The 24,237-nt window shown below is 40.5% G+C and overlaps 1 protein-coding gene across 4 annotated transcripts in view; it reads right to left on the reverse strand.

The window, feature by feature from the left end:
* Positions 1-5,309: 5,309 nt before the first annotated feature.
* Positions 5,310-24,237, reverse strand: part of KCTD20 (potassium channel tetramerization domain containing 20) — a 32,664-nt gene continuing 13,736 nt past the window's right edge. The window contains exons 2-8 of one of the 4 annotated variants that reach the window (XM_017648834.3): positions 18,107-18,311; positions 15,316-15,589; positions 12,430-12,532; positions 11,944-12,064; positions 11,592-11,789; positions 10,106-10,216; positions 5,310-8,862 (exon numbers count right to left, since the gene is read on the reverse strand). In XM_017648834.3, the coding sequence (XP_017504323.2) occupies positions 8,570-8,862; positions 10,106-10,216; positions 11,592-11,789; positions 11,944-12,064; positions 12,430-12,532; positions 15,316-15,589; positions 18,107-18,266 (1,260 nt within the window). In that variant the 5' untranslated portion in view covers positions 18,267-18,311 and the 3' untranslated portion in view covers positions 5,310-8,569. The remainder of the gene's footprint in view (positions 8,863-10,105; positions 10,217-11,591; positions 11,790-11,943; positions 12,065-12,429; positions 12,533-15,315; positions 15,590-18,106; positions 18,312-24,237) is intronic. The other 3 variants (XM_017648837.3, XM_017648835.3, XM_017648836.3) reach the window with 3 other exon arrangements.

Genomic DNA, 24,237 nt, shown 5'->3' on the forward strand with positions numbered 1-24,237 from the left:
CTTTTATCACTCTCTGCATCAGCTTCTCTGCATTCCTGTTCTCTGATTTCTGTTCCATTAATGGCATCTTGCATCTTGTCCATTCAGCTTTTAAGTCCTTCCTGAGATTGTTTTATTTCTGTATTCTCCCTCCTTAGCTCTTGCATATTTCTCTACAAGTCCATCAGCATGGTTATGACCTTTATATAGAATTATTTTTTAGGAATATTGGTTAAATCTGTCTCCTCAGATTCCCTCTTAGGGGGCGATGTCTGGGTTAGTCTGGTCTGTATCAAATTCCTCTGCCTTTTCATAGTGATAGAGGTCGTTGTGTGCAGTTGGCATGTGTGTCAGCTGGGAGAACCAAGACCCTTTCCACTTGCTCCTGGCCTTCCTTTCCTGGGAGAGTGGTGACTCCTAGCGGCTTGTGCTGGGCAGTTGCATGCAGACGAGGTCTCTGATTCTTGCCCAGCCGTTGTGGAATAAGTTCCACGGTTGCTGTGGGCGTAGCCAGCCTCAGGCTGCTGCGCTGCTATTGCGGGGCCGCACCAGAGGGGGAACGGGTGGGAGGTTGTTTGATCGCCATGAGGGACCTCCAAGCTGTGCTGCCACCTATGGGGTTAGGGCACCCAGAGTTCCCCGGGATTCCCAGCTCCTGGGCTGAGTACACCAGGATGCTTCTGTCCAGCTGTGATGACCCTGTCCCTTTAAAACTTTCAAAAAGCGCTCGCTTTTCTTTTGTTCCAGGGGCGCCAGCTGTGGGGACCTGTTCGCAGGTTTTACTGTCCCGTTTCCCTGGTATCCAGCACACCACGCACTGTGTGTCTGCTGTCCCGGTGCGGATGGCTAGGGCTGGGTGTTTAGCAGTCCTGGGCTCCGTCTCCCTCCCCAGTGCTCGGGTCCCACCGGGCCGCTGCTTGTATCTTACCCTCTTTGCGAGGTGCTGGGTTCTCGCAGGTGTAGATGTAGCTTGGCTGTTGTCCTGTATCTTCTGGTCTCTTTTAGGAATCGTTGTATTTGTTGTATTTTCAAAAATATATGTTTTTGGGAGGAGATTTCTGCTGTCCTACTCACACTACCATCTTGGCTCCTTTCAGCTACCATTTTTATGGTGAAGTTTTCAAAGTGATTAACCTACATAGACCCATCCCCAGAACTCTAGATCCCACGTAGCCAAGTGTATACTAGAAATGGGCATCTGGAGGACCTCCTACAGTCTCAAACTGATGCTGTCTGAGCAGAGCTCTTCTGCCTCCATAGCTTTTATTCTAGCTCAGCCTACCCAGCTGTCCAAGCCAGAAATTTCTTACAAGTACATCAGTAAACAGTCTGGGGCATACCAGTGCCTTCTTTTCTTGCCAGTTCCATTTAAGTGGTCTTGGCAGGCCTCTCTGTCTCTGGTCCTTCCCCTCTCAAGTCTGTTGTCATCCCTACTGCCAAACAAGTTATTTTAAATTTCAAGTCTGATCATGTCACTCTCCTGCATAAAGCCCTTGAGGGCTCCCAGTAGTTCATGTAATGATAAACAACTTCGTCAGAGGTACAAAACTTTGCTTACTCTGGCCTTGTCTTTTTATCACCATATCACCCCATTCTCTCCCCCAAGAATTCACCTTTCCATCTTTGCTCACAGAGTTTACTTGACCTGTAATTCCTCCTTTCCTCTTATTTAAGAATTCAAAAGCTAGTATTTGTCCTTCACAATTTGGTACATGTGCCATTTCTAGAATCCTCTTGTGAACTTTACTCACAGTAAAAACTGGCTACTCCATCCTTTCAGACTTCCTGGGTGACCTGGACTGTTTAGAGATCTGTATTCACATGGATGTAGAAGGACCTTGAAAGGAGGAACTATGTCATAGTTAGTGTGTCTCTGTGACTAAGCAATGCTTGGCACAAAATATACTCAACTGGCCACATCTTCAGAGCATGTTACTAACCTCTGTGCTAATAAAAGGCCAGCCTGACGGTGGCGTAGGCTTGAATTAGCACCCTGGAAGCTGTCAGTACCACCCTTAAGCTCCCAGGCCTAAACAAGCTGAGGGTGCTCAATTGATACCTGACAGAGCAGTGCTAAGTTGCAGTGACCAAAGGATGAGCATGACTTTCTATAGCAGTGCTCCAAGAGCACCTGCCTAACTTGGACTCTGCCCTCCCTTCTCACTTGCTTTTATTTTTAGGAGCATGTTGTTAAGCCTCCATGTTTTTGTGGGTTTTATTGTTTTCTTTGCATAATTTATTTCTAGTTTCCTACCTTTGTGATCTGAGAAGCTGGTTGGTACAATTTCAATCTTTCTGAATTTACTGAGGCTCTTTTGTGGCCTAGTATGTGATCTGTTCTGGAAAAATGTTCCATGTGCAATTGAGAAGAATGTGTACCCTGTTGCTTTTGAGTGGAGTGTTCTGTAGATTTGTTAGGTCCATCTGTTCTAATGTGGTGTTCAGTGCCTGTCTCATTTTCTGTGGTTGATCTATCCTTTGGAGTGAGTCATGTGTTGAGGTCCTCTAAAATGAATGCATTGCATTCTAATTCCCCCTTTAATTCTGTTAGTATTTGTTGCATATATTTGGGTGCTATGTTAGGTGCATAGATATTTATAATGGTTATATTCTCCTGTTGGACTGAGCCCTTTATCACTGTGTAATATCCTTCTTTGTCTCATTACTTTGTTCTGAAGTCTTTTTTTGTCTGATACAAGTACTGTAACTCCTGCTTTTTTCTCCCTATTAGTTGCATGAAATATTTTTTTCCATCCCTTTACTTCTAGTCTGTGTATGTCTTTGGGTTTGAAGTCAGTTTCTTGTAGGCAGCATATAAATGGGACTTGTTTTTTTATCCTTTCAGTAATTCTATGTCTTTTGATTAGTGCATTGTCTTTTTACATTTAGGGTGATTATTGGTAAATATGTACTTACTGCCATTGCAGGCTTTAGATTCATGGTTACCAAAGGTTCAAGGGTAGCCTCTTTACTATCTAAAAGTCTAACTTAACTCAGTATGCTATTTCAAACACAATCTAAAGATTCTTTTTTTTCCCTCCCTTTTTCTTCCTCCTCCATTCTTTATATATTAGGTGTCATATTCTGTACTCTTTGTGTATTCCTTGACTGACTTTAATTTTACATTTGCTTAGTAATTAATTGGTCTACTTTCTTTACTGTGGTTTTATTTTCTCTGGTGACAGCTATTTAGCCTTAGGAGCATTTCCATGTAGAGCAGTCCCTCCAAAATACACTGTAGAGACAGTTTTTAAGAGGTAAATTCTCTCACCTTTTGGTTATCTGGAAATTGTTTAATCCCTCTTTCAAATTTATATTGGAAAGAGTATTCTTGGTTCCAGGCCCTGTTTCATTGCATTAAATATATCATGCCACTCCCTCCTGGCCTGGAAGGTTTCTGCCGAGAAATCTGATGATAGCCTTATGGGTTCCCTTTGTATGTGATCTTATTTCTCTCTCTGGCTGCTTTTAATAGTCTGTCCTTATCCTTGATCTTTGCCATTTTAATTATTGTGTCTCAGTGTTGTCTTCTTTGGGTCCCTTGTGTTGGGAGATCTGTGCACTTCCATGGCCTGAGAGACTATTTCCTTCTCGAGATTCCCCAAAGACAGTTTCTATCCCTTTCTCTCTCTCTTCTTCTGGTACCCCTATAATGCAAATATTGTTCCACTGGGATTGGTCACATAGTTCTCTTAATATTCTTTCATTCCTAGAGATCCTTTTTTCTCTCTGTCTTAGCTTCTTTGTATTCCCATTCTCTAATTTGTATTTCATTTACCGTCTCCTCTCTACCTCATCTAATCTGCTTTTTAATCCTTCCATTTTACATTTCATTTCAGATACTGTATTTTTTCAAAGTTTCTGTCTCTTTCTTGACATGCTCCCTGAGGTCTTGACTGTTTTTCTGTAGTTCCATGAGCATGTTTATGATTTTTATTTTGAAACCTTTATCAGGAAGATTGATGCTTTCAGTTTCACTTAGCTCTCTTTCTGGTGTTTGTGGAATTTTGGGTTGTACCAGGTTCTTTTGCCATTCATATTTGTAATGATTATTATGGAACAATAACTTTGTGTAGGTGGCGCTTTCTAGTGCCCAGAAGCTCTACTCTCTCAAGCTGCCCAGCACCTGGAACAATGGCAGGGTTCACAGGCAAGTGGCGCCAGTGCCTGCTGAGAGGAAAGAGCTCTTTCCTGTTTCCCAGCTGTGGTACCTGCCTCCACTGCCAGGGCCATTGGCCCAAGAATGCAGGGAGGAGCCTCTATGCTATGCCCCTGTAGGTGCTGTAGGCGTGGCTGCTCTCTGGCTGGCCTGAAGCAACTGGTGAGGGCAGCAGATTTGCAAGCTGGTGCTGGCCAGGAGGAAGGAGTGGCAGGCTGTGTATCAAAGTGAGGGGCCTCGGAACTGCATTGTCATCAAGGGGGATGGAGTGCCTGAAGTTCCCAACTTGCTGAGCTGAGTGCACCAGGATGATTTTGTCCACCTGTCCTTTCCCAAGCAGCCAGCTGTGTAATACTTGCCCCTTTAAAGGCCTTTCACTGTTGGGAAGTCTCTCAGCGTGCCCATCTTTCTTTTGTCCCAGAGCGGCCAGTTGTACCTGTTGTCCACAAGCAGCTGGAACCTGAGTCTCTCCAAGTATTCAGCCTGTCTTAGCTTTCCAACCCTGCTAATCTCCAGAGCACCATGTAATGTAGATTTGTGCTTCCAGAGCAGATCTCCAGGGCTGGGTGTTCTAGGCCTCCACCCCATTCCCACTCTGTTTCTCTTCCTTCTGCTGGTGAGCTGGTATGGGGGGAGGGCTTGGGTCCCTCCGGATTGTGGCTTTGCTATTTTATCCTTTTCTATGAGGTCTTCTCTTTTCCCCAGATGTAAGCAGTGTGTCACAGTATTCTTTCCTGTTGCTCTTTCAGGATTAGTTATATTTGCTGTATTTTCATATTATATGTGGTTTTGGGAGGAGTTTTGTGTCTCACTCCTCATACTGCCATCTTTAAGCTTCCACCTACATTCCCTTCTCACTTGCTTTAAACTACGACTAGAACAGAGAAGTCTGTGAGTCCTACCTTTGGAATTAATTTCCATTGGACTTGGCGGAGGCCTTAGGTGAATTGAGGACTCAGGAGTCTTGAATGAAAGTTAACCAGGAGCTTGAGAAGGCAGCCCATTGGGGCTTTGGAAGCTACCAACAGTAAGGTGGGAAAAGCACCCTCAGGCTCAAGGCAAGCCCCCAGCCCCTGAAGGGAAGGCAGAGGCCCTGCTCAAGGCAAGCCTCTTCCGGTCCCTTTTAACATCTTGATTTGCAATTTTATTTTCTGCTAGAAGACAACATGGACACAAATCATAGTATTTTATTATAGAAAAAGCATCCAAATACAGGATTTTGTAAACACTGGTAGGTGAACAAGTGCAACTTTCAAAGTAAATACAATGTAAAGAGGCAAAACCTACAAAACAAGCATTTTGCCTTTAAGAGGAAATGTAATGTTCTCCTACAGAGGTGGTCCCACCTTGAGCACGAATGTGGCTCCCTCTCCCATGAAGGCATCAGACTTGCTTTCTGAACTCACCGTGCCCATTTTAACGATTTCAAAATGGCAAGAAGTGGCACTGAATAAATTACTAGAACCCCTTCATTCTTAACTTTTCTATTAATGCTTGACAAAAAAGGCACCGTACCACGTTTTGACAATTTGAGTTAAAGCCTGGGCTGACTGTTTTCATTTTCATGGACCTGCATATTAGATATCACATTGTTCTCTTGGAAATTAGTTTAAAAATCACAATCTATTGCATATTGTGCAGTAAATCTAGCTACTGTCAAGCTTCCTTATCCTTTTTGATATCATTCTTTCAATACCTTTCCTCCACTATGGAGAAACCATTAAGTAAGCTCACCAGACACATTTTAACAGTTTGCCCTCCCTCCAGCTCCTCAATGGCAAATGTTTCCTAACCAGCTACACATGATCTGCAGATACAAACTCAGATTCTAAACCTTAAATTCAGGTTCATATTGGCTTGCTGAGATACCTCTGAGTAATAAGAGTCTGGGTAAAACCATTTTGTTATGAAAATGTTTCTGTATAAACAGCCTGGCATACTTATTTAGGCACTTAGAAAAAAAACACCAAACTTGAGTTCCACCTTGTTTTAACAGAAATACCTCTTGCCCAGCTGGCTAGTAGCTGACTCTGAAGGGAATAACCACAACCCAGCCCTTGTCCCTGAAAGGACTGAGAGGTCCTGCCATTTCAGAATAGCATGGTGCTGGGAACAGAGCAGCAATGGCTGAGGGGAGCCACCAAATTACATTGAGCTCCAGGCTGGGATTACAGAAACCTCTCTCCACCAGAAGGAACCTGTGAACCCAGCTTTCCCCTCAGTCACCACCACCTGGTGACACTTGCGATTTACCTCTGCAGATTCCCAGCTCACCTAAACCCCATGGGTTAGGGCCAAAAGCACGTTAACTAGTTCTTGAAAGCCTTGAGGAAATTAATATTTTACATAGAACAAAGTGTTAAGCACACACCATACTTTCATACCTGGTTTTTAACCTAAGCAAGGACTAGTTAGTTTTAGAGTGTTAGCTGCAGCATGTTCACACATAAATATTAACACATAAGACATATAACAGAAGTTATACATCTTATAGACTACAGAGTTAATTCAGATTTCCCTTGTGATGGCATGGAAGTAACCTGAAAAGCCTAAAGGAAGCACCATTAAAAAATTTTCTGGGCTGGTCAAGGTATGAATGTAGTACTAATAAGGTAGTATATGCAACCATACCTGACCTCAAATACAAGCCAATGAGTTTCAAAGATGAAACTACCCTCTGACTATAAAAGAACCCAAACCCTAACCCTAAACCCTAAACCATCAGCCTTACAAATGGATGCCAGTGATAACCAGAACCCTGTAGGTGGAAGATGGCTCAGTTTAACCCCTTACTACTGCTTTTTCTGAGTAAACATTGATTTCGACTGTGATGCTGGTCACAGACACACAGAACACACTTAAGAACTTGTTCTTGTTCTTCTAGCTTGGAAAGAGGAGCTTTTAACATCCATCTGACTTCACCTTTGGAGGACTGTGACTAGGACAGTCCTAAAATGGAATCAAGTAGCCTTGCCCTAATGTCTCATGGGGATAGAATCTTAAGAAAACCAGACACGTTCTTCTCTTAAGAACTTGAAAGAAACTAGATCTCTTTGTAATTTGTGATGAATAAGATGAATAAGTGCTCTGGGTAGGTAACCGGAAGGCCAGCCTTTACCACAAAATAGGAGATGATCCCAAGTCACATCTGGCTCTAGACTCTAAATTTAGTTGCGCTGTTAACAGCCACAGGGCCATCAGGGAAGGTGGTTCAGGATTAGGGAGGCTGGAGGGAGTGATCTGGGCTGTCACATACGGTGCACTGTTAACACGGGGCTGACAAAGCAGATAAAAATCACCAGACCTAATATCCCTTCGACTCAGCCTTCCTTTGGGGATGACAGCATAGTTTTCTTACCCATGTGAGCAGTGTGACAGGCTATTTCACAAATTGAAACATGCTGATATCCAAAGAAATTCCACTAACATGAAAGAAATATACAAAGAAAAAGACTGCACTGGGACAAAGCCTGGGTAGGTGACATTTTCCCACCCAGCTTCACCCCAAATGTCCCCTCTCTCTAGAGCTCTTAAGTCTGTTGAGAAACTGAGCACTTGTGAGAAATCTCTGCTTACATCTTGAAAGACTTTAAGGCACAGCTAAGGTCTTCCACCCATACCCACAGCAATGTGCCCCACTAGGGTGAAGACCTATGGCTTCACACCAGATTCCATACCAGGATAATCTCAGTGGGCTGGTTCAGAGAGGTTCTTTCACTTTCAGTCCAAATGAATACCAATTGTTTAGGCTTAAAAACCTCGAAGACTAAGAGGTTTCATGAACATTGTTATGCCAGTATCTTCTCTGTCAGAGAACCTGTGTGGTTTTGGATTGTTCACTGCATTTATGAAAAACAATAGTGAACTTAAACTCTTAAGAATTTCCTCTTGGACATTCTGAATGAGCCTAGTTCTTCCCAGCTGCAGTCTTCATCAGAGACCACCAGGAATGACATCTTCATTAGCATCTTGTAAGCATCCCATTAGCCTGCTTGAAGAAGATAGAGACTGTCTCCTTTTAAATTTGGTCCCTTTGCTGCTAAGTAATTTGCCTGGTATAAAAGAAAATGAAACAAAAGCCAAGAACAGAGTTTAAAGGATGAGACTGCCTTTGCTGAATATGAGGCAACAAGAGTCTTGACTTCCTTTCCTGCTTTTGCAGTTATGCAGAGACTCAGTGAACAGCACCAGACCCAAAATTTTCAAGTTACCAGAGCTGCTCCAAGCTGAAAGCTTAATTACCAGCAAGTGTTTTTCATCCCTTGCCGGAGGCACAGGCTTACTTAAAAGGACACACTCTAATTATGGAAGAAAGGCAAAGGATGAGGGAGAAGCGTATCTCCTATCAGGTGAAACAAACACTGGGGAAGACTGGCTGTGGGCATCCCAGACAGAGCAAACCTCTGAAGAGGGGCAGCCTCACAGCTGGCCCTAGTCCTGAAAGTCACTGGACACCATCTGCGAAAGAGGGGCATTTAGCCTGTCAAGTTCATCCACTTGGGGTGGGTGGTACATTAATATCTCCTGGTCCTCCAAGACATCTTCTCCAGCAGCTACCAGATTAGTGAGGGATTTGCTTCGAACACACTGGAAATCCACATGGCGACTCTTTCCTTCTTCCTTTTCCCATGACATCTGGATAAAGGGGCGCTGCACATAATTATAGATTACTTCAGACCGACCACCAGGTCTTCTCTTAATTTTTTCTTTACAGGTAGGGTAACCTGAAACAGAAGAAGGCTGTTCTCATGACTGCAGCAAATTGCTCACTTTGGCTTCCATACTTTCTCCTTCCTAACCAGATCAATTTCCCCCCAAATCTAAAAACCCTGCATGAAAACCAGTGGGGAAACAACCAGCCTCTGACTGTGCCCTCCTACCCTCAACCACCTACATGCTCAGTTCCTTCCTGCTCAGGTTAGTAGGTCTTGTCTCTAGAAGGGAAGTAACAAAATATTCTGTCCCTTCTAATGGAAGGGGAAAAGAAGCCTTTAGTTACTGGCAACAACAGAACAAAAACCTTGCTAGGACACAACTACTCAACCCTCTAATTTTGTTGCTCAGAGACTACAAGAGAAGTAGTTAAGGAAACATGGAATATTTAGCCTAAAGAGTAACGGATGGTGCCTAAGTATCTGAAAGGCTGTTGCCTGGAAATGGGAGAGATCATTAGAGTAGCTTCAGATGCTACAACTGGAAGCCAGAGGAAGGCAGATCTATGGAAGAATGTTCTAATGGTAGACAGTTTGATGGGCCGCTCTGGGAAAGGGAGTGATCCCTATCACCCTGTCCCTGGGGCTCCCAAGGAGACAGGAGCACAGCAGAAAGAGGCTTAATAGATGATCTAAAAAAATCTCTTCCCACTTTAAATTCCAATCCAAGTCAGACACAGCGAAGGTCTGATGAGTTCTGTGGACAAGCCTGAAATAGCAAGAACAGCAAAACATGCGTCAGAGACCCATGGTGGGGAGACCAGGATGGCTCCCACACTCTCCAAGAATTAGTCTCAGTTCCTTTCATGGAGACCACAGGTTGGAAGCCATTGCTCCGATCACTTAAAGCATCTGTCAACACATCCAGATACTCCTCAAAGGTATGTAGTGGAATAAACTTAAATTTTGAGTCTCCAAGCTATAGTTTTCAGAAAAGCCCTTCCAGTTCCTACTAAGATTCCCACCAAGACTGACAGTGGAATGGCCCTCCTGCTTGGTGAGCCCACGAGCCACATTTACCCACCACTGTCCTTAGCCCTCACTGCTTCGTCCTGAAGGCAGTAAACCAGAACTTCTACAGCTGCTTTAAAACATTTTAATAGGAACTCTTAAAATCTGGGTAGGAATGCAGTTTTCATGTGTAACTGCTCTCTAGGTCCTCTGGAAGCTGAGTGTTCAGGACATAGCCTGTGGCCATAGGGCCACCCTATCCATAAGCCATGCAAGCTGAGTACTGACTGGGATATTTTTTTACCTTCAATTCCAATGCGTATGTTTTTCAGGCCCCGCTCCTTTAACACTGTTTTAGCAACATCCCGGTTCTCAATATATTTGAAGAATCTATAGAGCTTTGAGCTATAAAGAACTGGAAAAAAAAAGCCTGGGGTTAGTCATAGAGCAAAGTCCTCCATAAGGGGAGGTTGATAAGTGAAAAGAATCCGACTTCTAAAAGGTACACCTCAGCCCTGATGCCAAAAAATTCCAGATGGATCACAGATTAAATTTTAAATAATAAATCAACCACAAGGAAGTTTTTATAGTCTCAGGGTGGAGAAAATCTTTCTGGGTAAGACATAAAATCCAGAAACCATAAAAAAAAAAAATGGATTCACCTGATGACATAAAAATACAACACCTCTGCTTAGCCAAACTACCATTAACTAAGATAAATAATCAACTGAAAAATATTTGCAACTCTATTACAAAGGACTAATTTCCTTAATATATAAAGAGAGCAGTTTTAAAGAGCTTTCATAAATCACAAAAGACCAACAATTCAATTTTGTAATGGGCAGAAGGTCTGAAGACAGTCAACAGAACAGGAAATTAAAACAACTCTTAAAAATGTAAAAGATGTTTGGTTATATTCATGAAATGAGAAATGCAAATTAAAATTCAAATGAGATGCTGTTTTTTTACCTACCAGACTAGCAAAGATAAAATTTAGTAAAACACTGTTTTGGTAAGGGTGTGGGAAACAAACCTGTCATACATTGTTTTATAAGTATAAACTGGCTCAAATTTTTGGAGGATAATTTGGCAAGATCTATCAGAATTATAAAAGCACAAAGCTTTTGAAACAAATTCCATTTAGAGGACTGTTTTTCTCAAGAGGTAAATACATATATGAAAGGACTATGTTTGAAAAAACATTCCCTACAGCATCATTTAATTTATAGCATAGATGTCACCAACATCTAAATGGTTATATCACTATGACAGTCATGCAATGGAATACTATAAAGCCATAAAGACTATGGAAGCTTTTAATGTAAGATAAGGCCTAGAACAGTCTGTATAATATGGTCCATTTAAGAAAAAGAAAAAACATGTATATAATTTTTTATGTACATGCACTGAATATATCTGGAAGGCTATAACAAGCTGAGGAGGAGCGGGAACAAGACTTTTCAATGCATATCTTTTTATACCATCTATATTATTACTGACTCAAAAGGATTTACAAAGGCAGTGAATGGAGAGAATGCCACTACTGAACATGCTGCCTTAGTACTGACACGGTACCAGACACCAGGGGCAGAAGCTGGAGGTATAACAATGCTCACTATATTCTTGGCAGAAAATTAAGACCAGCAGCTCTAGACTGAACTGATTATCCAGGTCAGTGTGCTCATCGCCAGCTCAACAGTAATACTCATGTTGGTCCTAGGATCTAATTGCTACTCTGGGCAGCTTTGTTTTCTTGCTGAAAACATCTACACCATGCAGGGGGCTCCTACTTTGGGAATATTCCTCCCCCATGGGTGGGGGGTGGTCTTCATCCCAGTCCACAGAATCCTCATCCGTCAGCACAACAATATGGCACTCTCGCTCCCCTTTCTTGGCACAGCCCACCATGATGGGCAGGATCAGCTCTTCGAGGTAGTGATCAAACTGCTTGTGAGCACCATCATTAGACAGTTCATGCAGTAAAGCACCTGGGGAGAGAAAATGCAGGTGTACATCCTCTCTGCCCAAATGCTTGTATTACTAGAGCAAAAAAGACTATGAGGTAATAGCTGTTAACATTGATTAGGTCCTGAGAAGTGGCCCATTTAAAGGCAGAGATTGTTTCTTGCCTCCTGTACTTACTCAGATCTTGACATCGGATAGTGTTGAAGTCAAAGTTAATGCAGAGATAATCGCATGTATCTCTAAGGTCTGGGATAGAAATGCCATCAGGACAATTGATGATACCAGTTTTGTAATAATCCTGTAAAAACATGAGGAAGAAAAAATGTAGGCAAAGAACAAGATGACAAATTACCTCTACACCCCTCTATTCACTCCTGGTTCTGTTAAAGTGATGGGTTACCAGAACTATCACCATGTTGGTTGATTCATCCTTAGATGGCAAAGTTGCTCTTGGCCATCCTGACATTTTTAATCACAATTTGATACCTGACTGAGCTAACACAAGCAAGGACAAAAAAGTTACAGGAATAGAAAATAAAGAAGGAGAGGCAATAACTGGAAAATAGAGACTCTAAAGTCAGTAACCCATTTAGATGCAACTCCCAAATCTTCTGATTGTGCATGCCCCTGGGGAAGAGGATGTAATGAAAGGCTCCTCCATACCAGCACTGTTCGAAATACAGTTGCACTGATTCCTTCAGCAATTTCATACTCTCCCTTCTCATTGGGCCGTGTGAAGTTGTACTCTCTGCCTGGTCCAAACATCCTGCAAGACACCCAGGCACCAGTGTTACCTCCTCCACAGGATTTTTACAGATGGGACCTCTTTTTCATGTCATTCTGGAGGACTCCATTTCATGCTCTCATAGTATTAAGTTAAAAATATACTGCTGGGACCCAAAACCCAAACTGTAATACTCAAGTCTCAGGAAACTCCCTTCAGACAGGAAAATGTGGGACAATTGCTTTCAGCATCTGAGTGCGAAGAGGAATGAAGAAGCAAGTCCTCAAGGTCACCTGAATGGAGCCTGTGACAGCATCTGCAGAGAGCTGGCCCTTGGAAAGTCTCTGGAGTGTGTGAGGCTGCTGCTCGCGCCCTGCCCACTGCCTGGGAACCTGGCCATTCACACCGGTAGCTCAGGGAGACAGGGTGTCTTACACTTTGACCTTCCCTCTTCCTTTCCCATCCAGTATGCTGACATTCCAGTAAACATCAACATTTACCTATCTGGCGTCCCAGTCCTCAATATTTCTGAGTTTTGCTTTTTAATATCTAATCTGATACTTGAATTTCTGTTAGTAGGTACAGATATGGTAATTAGCTTTCCCATTCTAGGTATGTTTTAGTGGTGGAGCTCTGGAAAAAATGCCCTTCCTCAATCCAAGGAGTAACTCTAAGGATGAGAATTTCATGTCAAGTAGAGAAGGAGGGTAGGCATTTGGCTTATCAGCAGTTTTGACACCTATCAGAGACAGGGCTGCTCTGTGCATGAACTCAGAGGTCATAAGGTCACAGGGAGGACATCTTGCTTTTCTTACCTTTTCCCATCCTTCCTTCTTTGCCTTTCTCAGACCCCCTTAAGTAAAACTGGGCCCATGACCTCTACTACTACTACTGCTACTGCATGTCTGCCTATGAGTTGTGGAATGGGAAGCCAGCGAAAGGACAGGACAGGCAGTTATCTTCAGTCAGCCCGACTTGAGTTCTTAATGGGGATTCACTGCCATTTCCTTCCTTAGAAAACCTGCTGTTCAACTGCTCAAAAATGTTATCCTCCACTCTGAACTGGCAGCCTTTCAAAGGTCTGAAAAAGACTCCACATCACATGCTTTCCAAATCACCACACCATACGTAAGAAATCCATCCTGATAAATGTAGCCTTCAAAGAATGCTAACATTTTTCTGGATCATTCTGGTGGAAGCCTACCTAAGACATCTGAGTTCACCTATCATCAGCAGGACTTAAGCCAACAGTTACTTGTCTAGGAGTGGCACAGATTAGCCTTAGTCCGTTTTCAATCTCTCAGCATGTCCCCCTTGTGACTAGTGGCCCACATTTCTAAGTTCACTGGCTAGGCTTATGAATACTATACATAGCCATAAGACAGAACAAATCTAAGTAACTCAGAATTCATGAACTCAGCTGACTAAGCTGACGAACCACCTACAATAAAGAACCAGACTCTCTTCTTAATGGGACAACCCATTCCTAGATTCAAAGAAAGAATGCCATCCACAGAATGCTTGCCTTCTTGTGATCACTACTTTCAGAGGCAACTTGCCTCAACCAACCAGCCTGTCCTGAGGAACACTGACGGGTTGGGCAACAGTCTTGACGATAACAAGGAAGGGAAGTCACATCTGATAAAATATAGGGCCAATTGAAAAATCTCTTCATGTTGTAGTTTAATCTTAATTCAGATGTTTGAGAAAAACATGGGTTTGGTTCTGGCTAAAAATGGTTCATCATAAATTTGTATGTATATATTCAAATATACACATTTGAATAACTGGCTTCCATTTAGCCTACAGTTCAGCAAATTAGTGTCGTCCATTCTGATCTCCAATTCAGTCCAAATCAGCTCAAAATACTGAATGAAGTTAGATTTTTAAATAAGACCTACTTCTAAGCAGTTGAGATTCCTCAAAAGCCAAATGTTTGTGTATACATACACATTATTATTATTTCACTCTTATCCCAATTTGCTCTTCTTCTTATGAGGGTCTACAGTTGGCCAGAGATCTCCCAATGCCCAGCCCAGGCTCAAGAGTACTTCGTGGGCAGAGCTCCTCCTCAAAGGCTCTTCCCATTTCCTAAACTCTAATCCTAAAAAGCTGGGGGTGGGCGATGATGAGAGGAGGATAAGACCATAGTCTGAATGAAGGAGCAGAGTACAGAACATGAACAAACAGTGCAATCATAAAACAACAAAATAGCCAGATATAAAGATTCTGTTCTGGAAAACTTGAATAGTGACAGAGGCATTAGAAAATGGCAATAGAAGACCTACTACCACACAGAACTGTAAACAGAAGCAGGCAAAAGATGTTCAGTAAAATGGCTTTGTTTTTGTATCATGTGGGATATTTCCCTAATTCTGTTTTTTATTGAAAAAAAAAAGAACAGGACATAACAGAACCTTATCCCAGTAACTTTTACCTGTGGACTCAGAAAACATTGCTTGTGTGAGGTTATAAAAATAGTGGATAAAAGAAATTAAGTATCTGACTTCCATTTTTAAGTGAGTTTATAGAAGAATAAGGAATGAGATTCTGCAGATTATTTTCCTTAGTTCTGACTAAAGCACGCCCTTTTGTAGGGGCTTATTTCATTACACTGCCTTTGTAAATACAGTAACCACACCCTCTCCCCCAAATTACCAACATATACAAAACTTCTACATGCTTGGCCTCTCTGTGTAAAAGTATGAAGGTACAAGAATAAACGATGAAATGCTTTTTATCCACACACTTAATGCAAGATAAACAGCAGGTAAGTCTATTCATAGCAAACAGAGTGAATTTGGAAGGAAATTATTATCAATTACCTTCCCAACATGGTATCCGGATGAACGGTGAAAATTTGAGGATTCACAACAAAACGTGTGCCATCTACAAGAAGGGTCACTTTCTCTGGTGCCTGGGAATGAACATTACTGCCAAAGCCCACAGTGCTGTTTCCAAATCGATCTGGAGCAATAAAGGGTTCATGGTTCCGTTTATTCCCACTTTGGAAGCAAGGGCCTTTGATGTCTTCAGGAAGTGGCATTATGTGAGAGAACTGAAGATTTGCTGGCTGAGAGGCATAGTCAAATGAAAGGTCTAAAAGATCATACAAACAAATGAAAATAACTTGACAGCAAAAAGCCTTGGAGGAAAAATAAACCTTGTCTTCCTTAAAAAACAACAAACATTAAACAAACAACCCCAAACGTCTAGGTGTTCACAGGCAAAACCCCTTGCCCCTAGCAAATATGGGGAAAATACAGAACTACAGACTCACAATGGATCCCCCCAAGCTTTCTTCCGTGTGTGTGTGCCGGGGAGAGAGAATGATGGCAGTAATGCCCACACTTCAAAATACTTAAAAATCCTAAAGTAAACTAGTATATGGTTTTAAAAAAGCATTAGAGAAGAATTTCTGTGGAACACCAGCAATCCCCTGCTACACCCCAAAACCTTCTCCAGTCTTGTTTCACAGAGGCAATCACTTTTTAACTTCTGTTTTCACTTCTATTTCTAAATACTCTTGTATTTCCGGGTTTTTTAATTTAAGGAACCTGCTACTTCTATGTGCCAAAACTATTTATTTTTCACATTCTTCAAAAATGCTTCTAAATTTTATTTTCCAGAAAGGATGATAGTCTAATTGTTTTATGCATCACTGTTCCTAGAAATTCACAGAAAAATGCATTTTCACTATGCACAGGAGAATTCTAACAGCTCCAATACCATTCTTTGAACAGGCAGGTCTTGCTCTCAGCAGAAAAGTTCCAGTGCAAATGGCCTTGGACCCAGACTGACTCATGGATCTCTGTTTTTGTTCTAGTGTTACCAGAGAACTGTATTTTTCAGGGTCTTAGTTTTTCTAAACCTGGTTTATCATTACAAAATGAGAATAACGTTCACTCCACCTACCTCACACAATTATTTGACTACCAACTGAAATAAAGAATGTGAGAACACTGATGTGTGCACCACCACATCATTTAAAGCTGGCTTAAAACAAACACATGAAATTTGGATGACACAGAAGACATCAAGGAAAAGTTATTTATTAAAGAATTACCAGAGGATACTTTAAAAAAGGCAGTTCTTTGAAGATATTTTAACGTTAAAAGTTTTTTAACAAAAAATTTAAAACATAAGCACAGAGCTAATGCAATGTATATATCCCATCACCACTGCTAGATTTGGCAAACTTAGTTAACATTTTTCTGCATTTCCTTCAAACATTTTTTGGAAAGGAATAAAATGTTACAGATACAACAATGTCTCACTCCCATCCCTCATTTATTTTAAACTGGGATACAATAGTCCATGATTACTGCCCATGACCTCAGGGAAATTAGTCTGATTTGGGGCACTTAGATAACCAATAAACTGTTAGCTAAAGAACACCTATTTTTTTCCCCATTTGCTTCTAGAGAAAAGGAACCCAAAATCTAGAGAAAAAACCTTATCAGAGTTCACATCCTACAGCTTTTGGTAACTTTTCAGTGTGGCCCTGTGTTTGCACACCAGTGCTTTTCCACACAATCCATAGGTAGCTTAATAGCAAGAGCCCCTTCAATCGCCAAGACAGGCTTTTGCACTCCCAAGTGCTATTCTTAAAAATGGACATGGCATCTAAATTAATAATTCAGTTCTTCCGAACACTTGATATCCTCCTCCCAGCAATGAAGCAAATAACACTATGTTGATTCCTGAATGATGCTTCAGGTTTCACCCTGCTTAGATAGGTGAGCAGGAAGAGAGACTTATGGCACCAGGTCTCCCAGTGAAGCACAGGGTGACAGCCACACTCTGCTGTCAGTTGATAATCCTCTACCTTCTACTAGCATGAACCTGAGCAAGTTGTTACCTAAGCTTTCGAGGCCTCGGCTTCTTCATCTGTAAAAGGAGGGTGAATCGAAGCGGGAAAAGGCAAGCTTCCTGTAAAGTGACATTAAGTATTTTGGGTTTTGTGGGCCAACATAGTATCTGCCATTGTGGCAGGAAAGCAGCCATAAAACAGTATGTAAACAAATGGGCATGATGGGCTTTATTTCAAAATTTTACCCACAAGAACAGGTGGTAGTCCAGATTTTGGCTTGTGTTTGCAGCCCTTGATCTAAAAAAAATGCAGTTCCTAGCACGAGTGCCCAATAAATGGTAACTGCTATCATTTTGCTTTATGAAAAGTTGCTTTTTGAAAAGTCAGAAAGAACCCAACAGTTCATCAGGAGCCTTCAAATCCATTAATTCAGTGATCTTCCAGCCTCCTGAGGTAAAAGGAATAGTAATATCCCTGTTTTCCATATTAAGAAAACGGGGCTCAGAAAGATTTAAGAATCTCACCCATGGTTATAGCTGGTAAGCAGCAGAGCTAGAATTTGAATCTGTTTTCTGACTCTAAGCCCATGGCTCTTGTTCCTACACCATTATCGCTAAGTTAGATGTGCTGATTAAATAAGTGGTGATTTTCTCTGATGGTCAGCTTTATATAATTGTGATATATAAACTAAGCCAATTAGCTGGATATTTTATTTAAATTAAGAACATTTATGCTTTCTGGGTAGAGTGGATGCTCAGGTATCAGAAAGCCTTCTAAATTAAGTCATGATCTAATCACCGTACCATCATTCCTGGGACCTAGAGGATAAGTAAGATTTTGAAGACCAGAAGAAACGAGGCTATTTGTTTCTTTTTCTTGGGCTGCAGCTGGGGTTTCATCCATGAGGCAGCTAGCCTCCTGCCGCAATAACCTGTCGCTCTCACTGCCACGGTGACCTTTCATCCTTCAACTCGTATCCTGAACTGTCTGCTTGATCAGAAAACAATCCTGGAAGACAGGAATATGCGCGCTTTAGAACTCCCCCAGAGCAGTTTTCCAAGGACTTCGATGGCCTGAAAGCTGAACTAAAGAACTGACAGACAGCTCTCATTCTTGGGCCAAGAAGAAACAACGTCTTAAACATTTCTGTGATTTTATGTTGAAAGGAATAGGCTGATTTAAACGGTCTTTACTATATCACTAGGGATGTTGATAACCTTGTTACTAGGGAATAATTTTAAGCTTTATCCACAGACATCAAACCCACTGACTTTGGCCACATTCACAATCAATTCTACATATTAAATGGTGGTGCAATCATTTGGTATTTATACCAGAGATACAAATGAGGGGAAGGAGAATCCAACTGGTCCATTAAAGAAAACCTGCCCATGTATTTTTAAAAATCAAGGCACACAGTCTTGCAACAATTAAGCACTAAGAAATGGAAATCAAAACCACAATGCTAGCATAAGAGTTGCAACTAGAAGTTACCTGTACTAAAAACAAAAAAGCAAAATTTGACTTAAAAGTGCCCAAGTTCTCCTTTGTAAGTTCTTTCTTTCACTTTCTATACCTTATGCTCAACCTCCAACCCCCACGTCAAAATTAGACCAAGAAGTCACCAGCTAGAAGGCCGACTCTCCTCAGGTGGTGCCCAGTCATGATGAACACCGAGTCACTGCCACGTGCAAAGCCTCTGTGGATCAGGCAGAATGCAGGCCCCACATCGGGCCTTCATGCCTTTCTGCCAGGTAGTCAGGCTTCATCTCTGAGGACTGCCCAACTACTGAAAACATTCCTCAAGTTCATCCTACTTAGCACTTTCTGGTGGTGTTCTGGTGGAAGAATCATTTCACATCACACCAGCAATTTTTATGCATATGGCTTGCATGCCAACACACTTTGAGGAAGAAGTTATGTCTTTAAGGGCGGTGACGTGTTTTAATACTCTGAATTTCCTGACATGCAAGCATGCAGAGTGCCAATAAACATTAGTAATGTGAATTAAACTGTGGATCCCTTCATTACCTGTCCTAATACATTTTTTAGAATAAAACTGATCAGTTAGTCCTGTTTTGAAATATGTGTATAACTTGAAATATAAAAAATGGCCACTTTGGAAAGATGAGTCAATACATGTGCCTGAAAACAAGTGATTTTAGTGATGAGATACTTTCAGTTGATGAAATCTTTTGTTTTCAGACAATGGCTCTGGCAACATCAGGCAAATTGAGAGAATAAAATAGATATTCTCATAGAAAACCTGTCGTGTGGCTACAGCTTCTTCAGGATTACCCTTCCTTAAAGAAAAAAACTATTTACACACAAAAAAAGGAGCCACTTAAAACTGATCCCCAGCAAATGGGGAGGTCAAACAGAACCACCACTGTCCTCAAGTTTGATTCAGAAGACGTCAAAATCAGGTCTACAGAACAGGAGAAAGAGGATCCATGGAACTGGGAAGAACATTATTACCAACACTGCAAAGACCAAAAGGGGGTCTGCTTCTTTAGGTTTAGTCGGTTTTGAAGCACAGCTGCCCTTTGAACAACATGGGTTTGAACTGTATGGCTCCACTTATATGTAGAGTTTTTTCAATAAATATACTGGGAATTTTTTTGGAGATTTGTGACAATTTGAAAAAAGTTTCTTTGTTCTAGCTTATTTTAAGATACAGTATACAATACATATAATGTACAAAATTATGTGTTAATGGACTGTTTATATTATTGGTAAGGCTTCAGCTCAACAGCAGCCTTTAGTTTAGTTTTGGGGGAGTCAAAGTTATATGTGAATTTTTGGCCTCATGGGGGTAAGCACCCCTAAGCCCCACATTGCTCAGCCTATAGCTGCTGGTTTTCGACTCTTCGCTAAGCCACTCAAGAACCAAGTTCAAACTTCCCTGTATTGCTCTCCAAAAGATCTCTTGCAGCAAAATACAGTAAGCTTGAATAAGCCTTTCTCTTTAGAATTTGTTCAGACTGTTAGTATTAGTTATTCCATGTATTTCTTATAATGTGTAAAAAAGTTTCATTATAATGGATTAGAATGAAAACACTTCTTCCTAGTCTGTAGTACTAAGACTTAAAACTCAGTTTAACTTGTATATAGTGAGTTAATAAATAGAAAGATATACTTGGAAGTTAACAGGGTAGATATCTCCAATGAGGGGGAAAAAAACTTGCTGAGCACTGAAGAGGCATTTTATTTTTATTTATAATACATGAATATTTCCCTTTAGGACCCTTTATCATCACTCCCAATCCCAGTCACTTCTCCACGTGACTATCACTATTTGCTTGGTATGAATCCTTCTGACTTTATAAAAATGCATTTATACTACACAGATATACTCATAAAAGCATATAGTTTTAAAAAACACAAACTATATACACTATATGCATCATTCTCATTCTGTAATGTTTTTCTAAATAAATGTGGAGATCCATCCATGTTGGAAGATCTAATCTAGTTCACTCCTTAACTGCTGTGTAATATTCTGTGATTCCACTTTCCCATCTACAGGTGTTTCAGTTGTTTCTTAACTATTACAAACAATGCTTCAGTGAACAAGATCAGAATGTACTATGAAACTCCAAGAGTGAACCAGTTTGCTGAGTTTTGTCAAATGGATTTGGCTTCAGAACTCCTTTTTTTAAGAAACTGTTTCAGGATTAATGCTCAGTGGCACACACTTTAAGTCACCTAATCCAACATTTCCCAAAGTCCCCTATGAACTAATTCTTTTATAATCCTAGGATGGTAGAACAAAACATTCTTGGCCTATGAAACCTAAAAAAGTGAACTGACTGACACCTAATTCTTCAGCATATACCAGAGAGGCCAGTTTAAGCATAACAGCAAGGGTTACTCCCCTTCCAGGACAGATGTTTCATTCATGTGTACTTCATTGCCTACTGAGTTCAATTCTGTAACCATACCCCCAGTGAATCTTGGTCCTCAGAACAGATCTAAGGAAAAAAGAGAGAAAGAGAGGGAAGAGGGGAAAGAGGGGAAATAAAAGAAATAAGCAAAGCACTTCAATAATATTCTTCTTTATTGCGACAAATCTATTTTTGGCCAACACAGTCCTAGCACACCAAACAGTAACTGGAGAGACGGCTTCAGAAAATAACTGGGAGTCAGAAATATATTAATGGACTCAGAAGCAAAGAAAACTTAACATCCAACAAGCCAGCTTGAACTTCACTTCCACATAGTATGTGAAAGCACTATTATACATTCTAAAGAGCTACACAAATACATGTTTTTATTATTTAACTTTGCAGGCCTCCTATGAAGGCCCATAGTTTGTCAAGTCCTGACCTGTAACCACAAAGCCATTTAGCATCATAATCTCCCCATCTTGGAAAGTTTACATACAATATTTGATAAATGGAATTATTTCTCTCTACATATTCTTTGCACCTAAAAACGGACGCACAGCAGAACACCAAAGCCAGCTCATGGATGTCCTGCAATGTTTCTCTCTCTCTCAAATCAGTAAATTAAATGCAATTTTAATTAAAAAAAAAAAACTATGAAGGAAAGACAGTGGGACAGAATGGACTGCAGCACCAGCTCTGGACTAAGAAAGAGCAGTAATTGGCAATATGACCTTTGGCAAATTCCTTAACTTTTCTAAGCCTCAGTTTCTCCATATGTAAAATCTTCCCTACCTCACAGGCTTCTGCAAGGATTAAATGAGAAAATGAATGTACATTATTTGGCTCAGTAATTGGCACTTGATAAATACTCATTATTATTACATAAACTATATTATTATATAAATACAATTATGATTCATAAGGTAACATGACCAGGCCTTAGTGATCACATGTAAGTCATGAGAGAAAGGAAATCAGGACTGACAGGCAGGTTTTCACAAAGTGATAAACAGATAAGCACAAATTTTAAAAAAGAAATAGGTTTGAAGTAGAAGACAATTATTCTGTTTTTAGATATGTTAAGGAATTTATACGATATCCAAAATAGTTTAAAGGTGATAAAAGCCATTCTGAGTTTTCAAAACCAATGTTGAGTGAAAATACAACAGGTTTACATACTTTAACTCTGGGTATGTAAACTGATCTAACCAGGGTTATAATAAAACAGAGTAAGTTAAACTTCAGTCAGAACTCATCAGTCATCTAGTGAATGGTTCTTCATCTTTCTGTTGTCATGAATAGCCTGAGAATCTGAAGAAAACTTCAGACCTTCTCACAAATCTTTGAAAATAAAATTGTGCAACAATGAGTTATGAAGCCGCTAACCCATTCCCCTCAAGGGGCGCTGAGATACAATTAGGCTGAGTTTCTGCTAATTAGAAGCAAAGCCAAACCAAAACCCAGGCTCTCAATTCCTCATTTTTTCCTCCATTATTACCAGCAACTTGAAATGATTCTTTCATATTTACATTTAGCCACTCATGCAGCATCAAAATCACACACACACAAACACAATTCAGATTGTACCAACTGCAGCTTGTAGCCCTCATCAGGCTCTCCAGCTCCAGTGGCATTTCCCAAAAGCTAATTGTTTCCCACTTATGCTGACAGAACTGGCACTCAAAATAAGTAGAAGCATTGGTTGTGGGTTCTCTGTGTTTGTTTTTGTTGTTTCTCTTTTCTATATACATATATATATATATGTGTTGTTTTACTTTTTAAAAGCTTTTTTTCCCAATGGGAACTCGTTTCTTTAAATGCAAAGAATGCTGTTACAATTTAACTTCTATAAATACTACTGCTACCTACCGTGTACAAGGCAGTAAAGATACAAAAATATCTAAGAATTCTAAAGTTATCCACTAAAAGTAGAGCAAATAAAATTTTAAGCAAAGGGGAAAAAAAGGGATGCACTGGTTTCTCCCTAGAACATAATCTTGAGTATTAATACAAAATAACCTTGATATAATTAAGTCTATACATTTTCTTCTTACTTGCAATTTCCTCTCATCAATTATTTCTGAAGAGCACAAGATAATTACATAGGTCACTGTTCCATTAAGTTCAACACCTTGGCATTGAACTATTCAGATTTTTAAACCTAGTTGGAATGGGGCTGGGGCAATCAAACTTGACATGCATGCTATCTCAAAATCATAATGCTTTCAGACTATTAGTGGTACAAGGCTATGATCTTTTAAAAGTCAGTATCCTTTTTTACTTCAGAGCCATGTCTCCTCTCTATGTGGAGAGGTGGGGGATGACGATGAGGCAGGATGCCATAGAATTTGGTAAATAAACCAATCTACCCTTCAACTATATTCCATATTTAAATTTTGAAAGTAATTATATCTTTGCCAACTTCATTCCAGACAACAAATCCTAGTCCTTTTAGTCTGTTATATATAGTTATATATAGTGAAAACCACTATATTTCTTTATTTTAATTGCCCATCACTGACTTTGGTATGGTTCCATTATGGTTTTTTCTTTATGCATAGTAGTGAGACCACTGCTAGTTTTCTATTGAAGGTGAACATGTTTTCTATTTTGCTTCACATATGTTCTCTGGTTATAACTAGGATTTCTAAAGGGGTGAAGTTTAAGGGAATAGACAACAGAGGTGATAAATACAATCTAAAATGTCTACATGATCACCTTCTAGGATATTATTAACTGATAGCTAAGAGGCTGTGGTCCTCAAAATGTGCTCTGGGTCTACATAAATATTTTAAACCAACTTCACTGAAGCTTTTCTGTAATGGTTCTATTCACACCCTTTGCTTGTGTGATCCTAATTTCCCAAACTCAGAAGAAATTCTGACTATTTGAGGCTTTCTGGTTTCCCTTTTTCCAGATTATTTCTCAAAATATTGAGACCACCCCATTATTAAGCTCATATGAACTCTATTCTTAACATATCTAAATCTCACAATTTTCTTATAGTATATCCCCAAACCCATACTAATTATGCTGCTTGAATC

Source organism: Manis javanica, chromosome 16 (assembly GCF_040802235.1).
Source record: "Manis javanica isolate MJ-LG chromosome 16, MJ_LKY, whole genome shotgun sequence".
Lineage (NCBI taxonomy): Eukaryota > Metazoa > Chordata > Mammalia > Pholidota > Manidae > Manis > Manis javanica.